General features: G+C 37.3%; 1 protein-coding gene across 2 annotated transcripts in view; it reads left to right on the plus strand.

Moving 5' to 3' along the window:
* Nucleotides 1-1,480: 1,480 nt before the first annotated feature.
* samsn1b (SAM domain, SH3 domain and nuclear localisation signals 1b) overlaps nucleotides 1,481-12,969 on the plus strand; it is a 13,808-nt gene continuing 2,319 nt past the window's right edge. The window contains exons 1-15 of one of the 2 annotated variants that reach the window (XM_016269567.1): nucleotides 1,481-1,638; nucleotides 2,617-2,754; nucleotides 3,059-3,123; nucleotides 4,823-4,860; nucleotides 5,323-5,403; nucleotides 5,701-5,795; nucleotides 6,029-6,091; nucleotides 7,301-7,424; nucleotides 7,516-7,910; nucleotides 9,453-9,527; nucleotides 9,616-9,741; nucleotides 10,693-10,813; nucleotides 10,994-11,145; nucleotides 11,234-11,440; nucleotides 11,586-11,736. In XM_016269567.1, coding sequence (XP_016125053.1) covers nucleotides 1,615-1,638; nucleotides 2,617-2,754; nucleotides 3,059-3,123; nucleotides 4,823-4,860; nucleotides 5,323-5,403; nucleotides 5,701-5,795; nucleotides 6,029-6,091; nucleotides 7,301-7,424; nucleotides 7,516-7,910; nucleotides 9,453-9,527; nucleotides 9,616-9,741; nucleotides 10,693-10,813; nucleotides 10,994-11,145; nucleotides 11,234-11,440; nucleotides 11,586-11,736 — 1,855 coding nt within the window. In that variant the 5' untranslated portion in view covers nucleotides 1,481-1,614. The remainder of the gene's footprint in view (nucleotides 1,639-2,616; nucleotides 2,755-3,058; nucleotides 3,124-4,822; nucleotides 4,861-5,322; nucleotides 5,404-5,700; nucleotides 5,796-6,028; nucleotides 6,092-7,300; nucleotides 7,425-7,515; nucleotides 7,911-9,452; nucleotides 9,528-9,615; nucleotides 9,742-10,692; nucleotides 10,814-10,993; nucleotides 11,146-11,233; nucleotides 11,441-11,585; nucleotides 11,737-12,969) is intronic. The other variant, XM_016269568.1, reaches the window with a different exon arrangement.

Below are 12,969 nucleotides of genomic sequence, written 5' to 3' on the forward strand. Positions count from 1 at the left end.
TAAAGCAATGGTTACATGATGTGATCATGTTGATTACAATGCAAGGAAAATGTAGCAGTTATCTATGTTTATTCAGAGTCAGCTTCATCTGAAGTCCCCTCAAGTGTTGGCATCATCTCTTCACAGGTGTTGGGTCATCTGAAGTCTTCGTAAAAGACTGGATATAGTCAGCAGGAGCAATCTATAGATTACACCAACAAAATGTGATGGAATCATACTAGGGTATGTGTGATACTAGCAATAAGTGATGCTCCATCACAATGCAGTCCTGTGGCATCTGCTCCTTCAACACAGTGCTTCTTTAGTAGCTAAGACGTTTAAGTATAAAATACAGTAATAAATGTAGTAGTGTAGTAGTAGTATAATATAGTAGTGGTATATAATCCATTTTTGGACATTTAGCCTAGCATGATTCTGAAATGAAAACTGCTCGCCTACATTAAACTTTTCATTCTCACTTTGGTCCATCTGCATCCTTTGCAATATATCTAAGTCTATTTAATAACTCCCCACCAGCAAAATCACTTTTAAATTACACAACGATGGATGAAACTGCATGAAGAGAATGAATAACATCCCGTAAATCTACTAATTAAGTGAGGAATAATCTAATAATCATCTGTTTTAATGCACAGGGTAATTTGATTAGCTGTGCTGATAATATACTATTTTGTTCAATAAATGTCTTACCTTTTAAAAGTTCATCACAGCGGTCTCTTCTGCTGCATCTTTACGGCACTGATAGTATGAGTGCTAACTTCCGGGAACTATTGAGCGGCTCCACGATCCGCCATTGCTGTAAAAAACTGGTCCATTGGAGTGAACAGAGTTGTCACAACTCTCTGGGGGCTACTTTAATTACGTAGCGAAGGGGCAGGGGCTACTATACCTAGGGGCTACTTTAATTATGTAGCGAAGGGGGAGGGGCGGATATCAGACTCCGATTATGAATGACAAAATAACCTTATATAATTCATACACTACATGATTGAGTGCACAGTGTATAGTGCGTCATTTGGGGCGCAGCTAATATTTTTTGTGGGCATTTTATAGATACAGTATTTTACTTTATTTATGTATTTACTTACAATGGTAATATCTTGTTTTTACGACATGTTAATTGGAGTATAAAGTAAAATCCATAATACACTACTGGTCAAAAGCCTCTTATTGCCACCAAGACTGCATTTATTTCAAAATAAATGTCATATATGTCAAAATATCATTTTACCAGTACTTTCTCTGTAGACCAAGCTCACTCTGGAACTTTGTTCACTTGTCATTACTCGAGTAATGCAACTAAAAACACAACAGAAATCATGTCAAAGGGGTGTCCACCTCTGCCACGTGTCCTCCTGTCCCCCACTGACAGCACGTTTGTTTTGATGGGAACATTGGGGTATTTGCAGCTCATTAGCAGGCAGGGCCAGGGCACCTAAAGAGTGACGGCCCACTGCCGCTATTGGATTATGGGAGGGATTTGGCCACAGACAGTCCAACAGCCACTCAATCCCAGCGCTCTTTGTGCGTGAGAGCTCACACACTCTCTCACACATATGCATCTCTCCAATCAAAGTGTGTGAAACCACAAGGATACAGACTAAGACTTGGAAAATGAACCTCTTCTGTTTCACTCTGGTAAGAGAAAGTTTCCTTGTTTGTTCTTTTATATACACTGGACAGCTGGATATGAACTCAGTTTTTAGGATTCATAAGCTATTTCAGAAGATTAACAGAGATGAGAGATTGACACCTCATGATCTGAACTGATTCACGCTGACACTGTATGCCATAACAGATTGAACTGATGATCTCCGTCTCTAGATCCTTGATTCCACTGGTGTTGGTTTAACTTGAGCTGTACTTGTATGTTTGTATAACAACAGTGGTTTAATATACTCAAGTGATGCTTTTCATTGCAAACCAATATTTCAGAAAAAGTTGCTAAAATGCTAATTTTAGCTGCAGATATCATGATCTTATGGTAAGAGAAAGTGTGATTGTGATTGTATGGAAACGTTAGGTAAGGATTACCGTGAGACAGAGAGCTCCTTACAGCAGATCACGGATCAGCAGAAGGGAAAATGTCCTATTCATAGATCAGGTGCACCACAGCACCTCTGAAGGTCTTGAGAGGCCACTACATTCTCCGAATCCAGAAATATCCATCCAACAACAGCCTGTAGCTCCTGAACATGCGTGAAAAAGGTCTCTCGACAATCCATACTTGATTTTCATAGAATGCAGATCTACAAATCAAAGATCAAGACCTTTAGCCACACATCTATCACATGGTTATTGTATAATTGCAGAAATATTGCACATATCATGCGTATGTTGGAGATTAATAATAATAACAATAATAATATGGATAATTATAAAATAATATAAACAATAATACATTAAAAATATAAAAGGATATAGTATTAATACATGTTACTTACTTAAATAAAAATTGTGATTCATCACCTTTGGCCTGTCATAGATCACCCCTAAAAGCTCTTTAACCTTAGTACTCCTGCTTTAGAGGTGCAATTTGACATAAACTGTGGAGGTACTTCAACTAAAAGGCTCATATTTCTTAGAATAAATATTCTTATTTTGTGTTTGGTGCAGGATGGCTCTACAGACAGCCTGTACGAGCCGGCCCAGATTGGCCAGAACACTCAAGATTTATTACCCAGAAGGCTGCCTAGTCCCAACTCTGTGAAGAACATTAGTGTGTGGAGTGGATCTGAGCCCTGCATCGCCATGGTGGGTTCATCTGCACGTGCCTAGAAATGCAAGGGAAATCACATGGTCTTTCCTGAGACATTGAGCTGCAGTTATGTCGAATGTAACATTGACGAAAATATTAATAAGGAAAAGTGCTGCCACCTGTATAGCCGCTGATTAATCTGTGAGTGACGTGTGTGGGCTACAGCAGGTCGCACTCATTAGGAAATTACCAAAATCCCAGCATGACTTTTTATCCAGACGAGATGCCGCATGAGGCCATGGACATCTGATGTATCAGATATCATGATGCACTAAATATATTCTTGTATTTTTATTCTAGAAGCTTCCAGAGACTCACACAAGTAAGACTCAAGAAAGTAAGATTTTGGAAAAGGCAAAGAGAAAGTAAGTTCAGGATCTTTTGGTCTGTTAATGATACTTCAAGACCTGTATAACATGTTATTTATGTTAATACATTTCTCAAAATTACACCTTTTATGAGAATGATAACATAAACGTAGACTGTCAGGGTGGATTATTTGCATCAGGGCACCCATTAGATCATGATGTGCCATATGCTGTGTTTTATGAGAGAGCTGGATTAGGATTATATTAATTGGGACAACTGTGAGGGATTTAGTTACTGTTCTAACTCACCTGTTTAAACCAGTGCCAGACTTGTCCCTGTTTAAGCATCATATACTGGTAATGAGTTGCTTGCAAAATAGCTCAGTTTTGACCAGAACAAGTCATGTCATAGTTAGAGAAAAAGAAAAGAAGAAAATGAATTCTGACTAACAAAAATTAAAGACTGAGAGAACTGACTGAATGATTCAGTCTGAATCACAGTCTGTGGTCTGAATCGTGAACCGTTACAACCGGTTAAATTCCATCGAGTGGCTTTTTTTTTTTTTTTTGGTCTAAATAGCCGACAGAAAAATGCTGATCACATAGCTATTTTAGCCTGATCTGCACGTTACTCTCAGTGATTCAAATCTTCTCCAAACGGCTCAGTGCTATCTGAATGATTCAATTTCTGTCCGTGAATTTACCGAAATCGTTTCGCTACACTGGAATGAACCGACTCACAGTGATTCATTCACAAAACAAACATCGATTTGCTTGTTCTATTTCTAAACAGTCGACAGAAAAATACTAGTCATGGTAATTTTTACGTGTTGTGTATGTATTATTTCTGTTTACCTGATAAGCGTCACTGTCCATCGTGCTCTCTTGAGCTGCAGCACCTGATCTGGGTAATATTTACAACGAAGAGCCTGTTTTTATTTTGGTGTCTGATGTTTGTCCCACTGGCAGCCTTCCATAAACGTGAACTTTTATGGCTATATGAGTTATGGTTATATCATTCAGGTTTATTGCGCGTAGCTTATAGTACAGGGCTGCCAGGTTTTCACGACAAAACCCGCCCAATTGCTACTCAAAACTAGCCCAATCGCATTTCGAGGGGGGCTCCCGTTAAAAATCGCGTCCCGAGGGGTAAAATACATGTTTCTGGCGGGGTTCCCCTGATAATATTCGCACTCCAGGGGCTCAATATCACGTTATCGGGGTCGCTTTAACCCGCGACAACAGTGATAAAGTAGCCCAATTCCGCGGGAAAACCGCGGACTTGGCAACACTGCTATGGTAGGCTAGTGGTGGTAGTTATAAACTGAAAATAAACTTGATGAATAAAATGCATTTATAAAAAATATTTTATGATTTAAGGATTAAAAGAAGCAAACAATAAAAAAATAAACTTCATAAAAAAAATAAAAAAGAGCGTATAGCTTTGCTGTCATTATAAAAACAACAGACAAGTTGTCGATTTTTTTTGAAAGCTACAAATAAAACGTGCTTGTTGGAAAATATCCATTGTGTGTGAAATTTAACTTACAGAATTATAATATTAATTGAATATGCCTCCATTTTAATATTGTTAGCACACTTTAAATAACCATTATATACTGTAACATTAAAAAGCTGTCAACTGTAAACGTGCACATCCTTCCACAGGCCTTTTTTCACCGTTTTAGAAGTTTGTTGTTGGAATGTTATGTTTATATATTTATTTATCTTATGCAGTTTCTCTTTCACATAACAGGTCCCAATTACTATCCACATCAGAAGATGAGACGACAGGTTTGTCTGTTTGTTTTGAATGAATACCCAGAATTCCTTGCTGATTTCCCTCACCGTTCATTAAAAATGTAAACCGCATGCCTAATACTACAATACTAATAATACTGCTAGTCATAGAACAAAGTGTCATAGAGTTTAAAAATCTGTCAAATTCATAATCCGAGGGTCAGTTATTCCATCCAGGACTTCATCTGTCTGGAACCGTAGCATTAAGCTTTATGCGTCTGAATTTTTTTTTTGCCTTGTTTCAGGATTAAGGATTGAACTTGGAAAAAAAAAATAATAATATTTTTTGTATTTGACCCACTGAATTCCAGCAAAGCTCTTCTGCCTTGTATTTTTCAGCACTGTTACCCAAACGCCAGTCCTGTTGACCTACTTGGCGGCAGTGCCTCTCGATAACACTATTTCATTTGCCTTCCATGTCTGGCTCTTAAAATAACCCGTTATTATCTCTGACAGATCATACAGAGTCTGATGCCCACTGGCCGTCCACAAGGAAAAAAGATGGCTTGGTACACAGCAAGAACCATTCGAACACAGGTAACAGGTCCAAAGAGACTGCAGTGTGTGTGTGTTTTGTTAGCCGAGTAAGTGTGGTGGGCTCGGGGTCAGTGAGAGCCGTGCGTGTCAAACAGTCTTAGTGGATTAGATCAGTGACGACACAAAGCAATTCCAAAAGCCCATGTGAAACAGAGGATTTGATTTGCGCTCAGACTGATCAGAATGTGATCAGGGTCACACTCTCTTCCCCAGACTTCCCAAGTTTCCATCTAAATCTAAAGTCTGAATTGTCATAAATCCAGGGCTTGAGCTAAATTGTGCTGTATTTTAATCTAGAGACGGTCAAAGATCACCACCGGTCAAAACTCAGTAGAGAAGAGAAAGAAGAGCGGATGAATTCAGAGAAGACAGTTAAAAATCCTTCCATCCAGGTAAATCACAGCAGCAATATTAGACAAACACATCAAACCCTGCCATCCAGAAAATGTGTCTTTTGATAATACAGCATACATTTCTCAGTGATTAAATTCTCCATTCCACTAATGTGATTCAGTCATCTGTGTATTATTGCACTTTTATCATTCTTTCAATGTCAGCCCTGAGATCTTTACAATAAGACAATATCACTTTCAAACTGATTCAGCATTGGTGTTTTAATTCACAGGGTGTGAATTTTGAAGCCTGGAATCCCAATAGAGAAAACTCTGAATGCAGACAGCAAGACTTGGTGAGTTTCTTCTCTGATGACTGCCTCAACTTTTCAATAGTTATTGCACTTTATTGTGGACAAAACGTCTGTTATGATTTTGTATTGAATACTGCCTTCACTTATGGCTCAGTCCAGATTTGTCATATTTCCCATACTAATTTTGAGGGGGAAATTTGAAAAATTATGCATAAATGTATTTTTTTTTCTTTCTGAAAATTCAATCAAATGAACAAAATAATAGAAATTCACCGGTATTTATGGGTAGTATGATAAGCTGAATACAGATCAATTTAAAAAGTAGCCAATATTACAATTTGTTCACATAAATTAAAAATAAAACACTAAGAACTAAAATGAATAATTTTAAACAAAAAGTGGCAGATATTACAATGCAATATTATTCTATATACAGTATAGATAGATAGATAGATAGATAGATAGATAAAAACACCAAATAATAACATTGATCATTTAAAAATAAAAAGTGGATGATATTACAACTGAATTGATCATTTGTAAAATTCTGTGCTATTTTAAATAAGTTACAAAAAAACATTAAAAACTCAAATTAATCATTTTAATCATTTAGGCATAACATTATACTGTACAGTTTGAAAAAGTGTAAGGATTTTAATTGAGATTTTCTAAAAATTACTTTGTGACAATTAATTACTATTTGTAAAGATTAAATTTAGGTAATCGAAATGTAAAAAATAGAGGAATTAAGCATATACAATTAAATTATCAATACAAAGACTGATAATCAGTATTATATACTGATATAATGTGCATCCATTAAAAAAAAAAAATTAATAAACAAACACAAAGACATAAAGGATATATAGACATGTGTGAGTACTTTTTGAAAACAATTATTTTAGTTATTTATTTTATTTCATTTCTAAGCCTGCTTGCCTATGGCTTCTGACATTGTGTGAAGTAAGGATAAAAAGGATAGAAGGAAATAAAAAAGTGTCTTAGGCTTTTCATGGAAATAGAGGTCAGATTATGAGGAACTCAAATGACATGTCAGTGTAAGAATGCACATCTGTGAAAGGCTTCTAATGAGGTCAGAGCCTGAGGGCAGAGCTTTAGTATTACCCAGAATCCCCAGCAGTTTGTAGAATCTCGTGTGTTGATCTGGAGGCAGATTGAGAGAGGTCAACTGTATGCAGCATCTCTGATCTCCCTCACGTGCTGTAATTACCCAATGCCTCTTCATTTCAGACCAGGAGGTCAGAGAGTGAGGATGAGGCTCAAGGGACGCTGAAGAAGATCCAGAAACTGGTGGGAGGTAAAAAGGGGGGTCAAAGTGCCACAGAGGAGTCGAGAAACAACACAGAACCTGGTGGTGAGAACCTAAATAATCATTTCCTCATGTGAACAAAATAAAACAACAAGCTGCATCATCCATATTGGTTCCTTTTTACGTCATTTGACAGAATCCAATGGCAAAGGCCACAGTCCTGTCATAACCTGCATCAATCTGACCAAAAAAGCTGAGAAGAAGCACACAAGGGCATCCACACGGCAATCCCAGCAGCCCCTGCAGGATAAAGACGTTGATACAGCAGAAACAGAGGCTTCTTGGAGTCCAGGGCTCTTTCAGGAGTACTGGAGCCCCATGGCATATTCTCCAGTGTGGGACACGTCCACACACACCTGCCACAGGTCATCAGCCGAACAGGTCATGTACAACTTCAACTTCACCCTCCCCAGAGACACGGACTGGGAGAAATACGAGGAGCTCTTCCACCGACTGGACCCCTACAAACGAGACCAGCAAGACCGGTGGATCACCCACTCCGTCATGGACCTGGACACGGCGGACCCTCTGGTGAGACACTGATCAGAGCTGCACTTCCTGTTGAAAGGACACAAGATTAACAGCATCACACGCAGCATCCAATGTATAATGTGCTGGTGATATGGAAATTTCAGGCAGAAGTGCTAAAATACAAAATATGCAAGAAAGAGAGCTTTATTAATCAAGGTGTACCACAAAACATTTTTTTTTAAAGTATTTTAAATATTTCTTAAATAGTAATGTTTTATATTAAGAACACAAAATAGGCCTATTTGTGGTGCATACTTCTTAAAAGACAAAAACTTTTTAAAAATTTGTAAAAAATAAATAAAAGAAAAATAATTGTAAAAAGAAAAATAAACAATATATTCTGTTTTTATTAATATGGTATTGGTTTTAAATAGATGATTATATCATAAAAATAATTTTAGAATATGCAACATGAATGGGTTACAAGATATACAGTGTGTAATATTATATGTAGTTTGGGGTCTTTAAAACATGTAATACTTTTATTTAGCAAGGACACACTAAATTGATCGAAAGGAACAGTAAAATATTTATTTGTCAAATTAATTCTGCTTTTGAATTTTCTATTTATAAAAAAAATCCTGAAAAAACGTTAGGCAGCACAACTGCCTACATTTCAACATTGATTAATAATAAGAAATGTTTCTGGAGCATCAAATAGATATGCATAACAGAATGATTTAGAAAGGATCATGTGACACACATGCTGAAAATTCAGCTTTGCCATCACAGAATTATATTACATTTGAAAATATATTAAACCGAAAACAGGTATTGTAAATTGTAATCATATTTCAATATATTACTGTTTGTACGGCATTTAAAATTCAGCCTCGGTGAGCATAAGAGGCTTCTTTCAAAAATATTAATAATCTCACTGACCCCTTTTTAAATGAATTGATGATAAATACATGCTCAATTAAAGATATTTCTTATTTCTACAGATCATATAATTTACATCAGAATAACCTTAGTTCCGGGTGTTGCTCTAAAAGATTGTCATGATGATAAGGACACATTATTTTCTCTTGAAGAGACACTTTAAAGTCACTGATTAGAGATGTCAGAGTAGACGCTCACATCCTGTGTGCGGTTGAGGAAGTGTGTTTAGACTCGACTGCATGTGTGAGCTGCTTCAGGCCAGTGCGGGTGTCTTCAATAAGAGCTGAGCAGCTTTCTGTCAGGAGAAATTAAGAGAAAAACATTTGACATAGTTGGCAGAATGCTTCAAAGAAAACCATCCAATGTCTCTGACAAATCAAGGAACAAACCCAAGGTAAAAACGATTTTTTTATTCCAAAAAACAAAACAAAAAAACACACACTTTGTCCATCTGTTGTGGTGAAATGATACATTACGCAAGTACTGTGAGTGCTCAGCTAACAGTTACTCTGTTCTAGACTTCTTAGCCATATGAAAATCTGTCACCTTTAGTGACCTTTAGTGATCTCTTCTGTGACCGCAAGAATATGGTGTGAAACTCAAGATGCAATCAAGACCGCTGCAGACCACTTTATCCTATTTTATCTCATTTTGGTTCAGCGTTCCACCAGCTTTGGGATTTTCGACAGACAGCAGCCCACTCAGGTCAAGGCAGAAGAGAAGGTAGAAAGTACGGTGAGTTCGGTTTCTTTTGTCATTAAAGCACATATAAAAACCTGGACTCTGAAATCTCCCGTACTGAACTCCATGTGTGTCTCTGTAGCCTGTGGAAGCAGCTGAGGCGGATCCCAGTAAATCAGGAGGTCTCGGGAAGAAGATGAAGAACATCTCACTGACCATGCGTAAAAAGATGGGCAGGAAATACACTAAAGCCCTGTCAGAGGAAATGGTGAGCGGAAAGTTCTCTCATTATTTACTCACTCTTATGTTGTTCCAAACCTGTATGCATTTCTTTGTTCTGTGGACCATAAGACAAAATAGAAAAATAGAAGATTGTTGGTAACCGAACAGTTTTGGGTTCCATTGACTTCTGTAGTACATTTTGGCCATATAATGGAAGTGAATGGGAGCCAAAACCACTTGGTTTCCAACATTCAACACCTTTTGTGTTGCAAAGAAAGTCATACAGGTTTGAAACAAAGTGATTGGGAATAAATGATGACAGAATTTTAATTTTTGGTGGACTATCTCTTCAAAGGGTTCATTTTACAAACACAAAAATGAATATTTTGTATTTGTAATAGTGGGAAAAATGAAAAAGGTACCACAGAAGGATCATAACAGTAGTGCGTATGAACTGTATGCTATATGCCAAGAGTTATAAAATAGATTTTGTGTAAAGAAAAGACCAACATTTAAGTCTTTGTTCTCTGAAAAATTTCTTAGATCCTTTCAAAAATCTTCCTCAGCAAGAAGACATTATAACGTATGTGAGGTTTTTGGTCATTTCTGGAGCTGTTTTTCTAAACAGCAACAAAAAAGACAGTAAAGAGTTAAAGTTCTTTTCAGAACTTAAAAGGTCTACCATGTTTATCCTGAGTAAATGGTGTGAGTCTGAGGTATTAAAGCAGTTTTCTCATTTATTTCAAGCTTATTTTCAAAGTGGTGAACCTTTATTTTGCCGCTGTACTATAAAGAGATTCTGAGGAGCTTGTGTGGGCGGATTACATGCAGCTCCCATGTCTGAGGTAAAAATGGCAGCACAGCTCTCGCGGATTAAAGACTTTGCTCCCTCGAGCGACCCGCGGCCTGGCACGACCTGATTTGCTACCTGAAGACCTGTCACGTATCAGTTTTGGTTGGGACTCTTGGCTGAGACTTTCCCTGATGTTTTTCATAGGGCGAGGAGAACGAAGCTGCGGCGGCTCAAGTCGTGGACGGCACGTTGGCCAAAGGCTGCAACCACTCCAGTAACTCGGTAGAGAGTTTGTTCAGCTTGCACAGCGGCCAGAGTTCATCTAGTAAGCTGAATTAAACTAGTCGACCATTTATTATATGGATCACGGTAAATGTAAAACAGCTGCCACAGAAGCCAAAATGTACTGCTTACTCAATTGACATTTTGGCGCAGATGTGCATTTGACATTTCAGCCATGTGGTTTGAGTTTCACTGGTTGTTTTTGCATTTCCTGATGCTTTAGGTGGTGTGACAAGCGGCTCTGAGGGTTGTAGTAACAGGGACAGCCTTCGTTTAGAAGAAGATATGCCCTACACGGGCCAGTTCTGTGGAAGAGCCAAGGTCCACACCGACTTCGTTCCCAGTCCATATGACACAGAGTCTCTCAAACTCAAGGTAAAAACCAACCTGAGATGTTCAGGAATAAAAAAACGAATTCAACTCAACTCAGAGCTATTAACATATGTTATTTTTCATTTGTAAGGTGGGAGATGTGATTGATATCATCAGCAAACCTGCAATGGGAATCTGGACTGGGATGTTGAACAGCAAAATAGGAAACTTTAAGTTCATCTACGTTGACGTGCTGGTGGAAGAAAGTGCGCCAGAACCGAGGATTCGCTCTCACCGGAGGAGCAGAAGACCTCGACCCAAAACTCTTCAGGAACTTCTGGAAAGACTCAATTTGGAGGTGCTTAAAATGTCTAATTAAATACTAAAGCTGATGATTAAGCTTGTTATACCCACAGATTGACATTCAAACATCTCAAACACCGAATGTAAGGTATTATCTGATGTAGTTGGTGCTGTTTTAACAGACAAAAATGTTTCCGCAGGAGCACATTTCATCTTTGCTGTTGAATGGGTATCAGACAGTGGAAGATCTTCGGGATTTGAAGGAGCAGCATCTCGTAGAGCTCAATGTGACCGACCCTGAACACAGACACCGGCTGCTATTAGCGGCAGAATACCTGCAGGACCCTGAATGTAAGTGGTTGAACATCAGAAGTCATCAAAATATTAATAAATTCCAGGAAATGGCACATTGATGATGCCTTTTTGGCATTTTAGCTTTTATATAAAAGTTCTCACAGTTTAAGCACTGATGTAGGATGAGCACCTCAGCGCTGTGATCGTACAGTGTTTTCGAAGCTCAAAAACAAACCTCATCAAAGCCACATGGGTTGAAAACACATTTTCCCTCAGATAAAAATCTAGTTCCTTTCCACACGTGTCTGATAACTTTATTGACATAAAAAAAATGAAAACAAAACGAAGATGAGATAAAATAGTTAATTAAAAAATAAAATTAAAATAAATAAAATATATTTTATAAATTTAAAATGTAAAATATTTAAAAATGTTTAAGAAAATAAAAATATTAAACATTTGAACAAAATGTCATGACATAAATGGAACACAAAACAAGGACTGAATAAAAAGGATTAGTAAAATATATTTTTAACTATACAATTTGTGTGTATGAATAAAAATGGTTGTCATAATGGGAAATTTAATAAAACAAAAATGAGATAAAATACATTTTAACATACTGTATATTGTTTTTAAATTAGATGTTAAAATGTTTAAATTAGATGTTTTATATAAAGCGGGTAAAATAAGTATTGAACACATGACCATTTTTCTCAGTAAATATATTTCTAAAGGTGCTGTTGACATGAGAGTTTCACCAGATGTAGGTAACAACCCAAGTAATCCAATACATACAAAGAAAACAACAAATAAGTTCAGAAATTAAAGGGGTCATATGATGTTGCTAAAAAGAACATTTTTGGTGTAATGAAATGTTTGTGGTTTAAGGTTAAAAAACCACATTATTTTCCACATACTGTACATTATTGTTTCTCCTCTATGCCCCGCCTTTCTGAAATGCGTTGATTTTTACAAAGTTCATCGGTCTGAAAAGCGAGGTGTGCTCTGATTGGCCAGCTATCCAGTGTGTTGTGATTGGCCGAATACCTCAAGCGTGTGACGGAAGTGTTACGCCCCTTACCATATTGTGATGCCCTGTCCGGCCGGAGCGACGAGACAAAAACATTAAAACCCATTATAAACAAGGCATTTGTTGCATCCAGTGGGGACATAATTACGGATTATAATGACTTACACTGTTTTTTTGTTTTTTTTTACGCGTTGCATTGCATCACGCTGCGTAAACATAAAACCATGTCTGCATTTGTGATCGGAGAAATGACAAAC

Source organism: Sinocyclocheilus grahami, unplaced genomic scaffold (genome assembly GCF_001515645.1).
Source record: "Sinocyclocheilus grahami isolate Dianchi unplaced genomic scaffold, SAMN03320097.WGS_v1.1 scaffold53.1, whole genome shotgun sequence".
Lineage (NCBI taxonomy): Eukaryota > Metazoa > Chordata > Actinopteri > Cypriniformes > Cyprinidae > Sinocyclocheilus > Sinocyclocheilus grahami.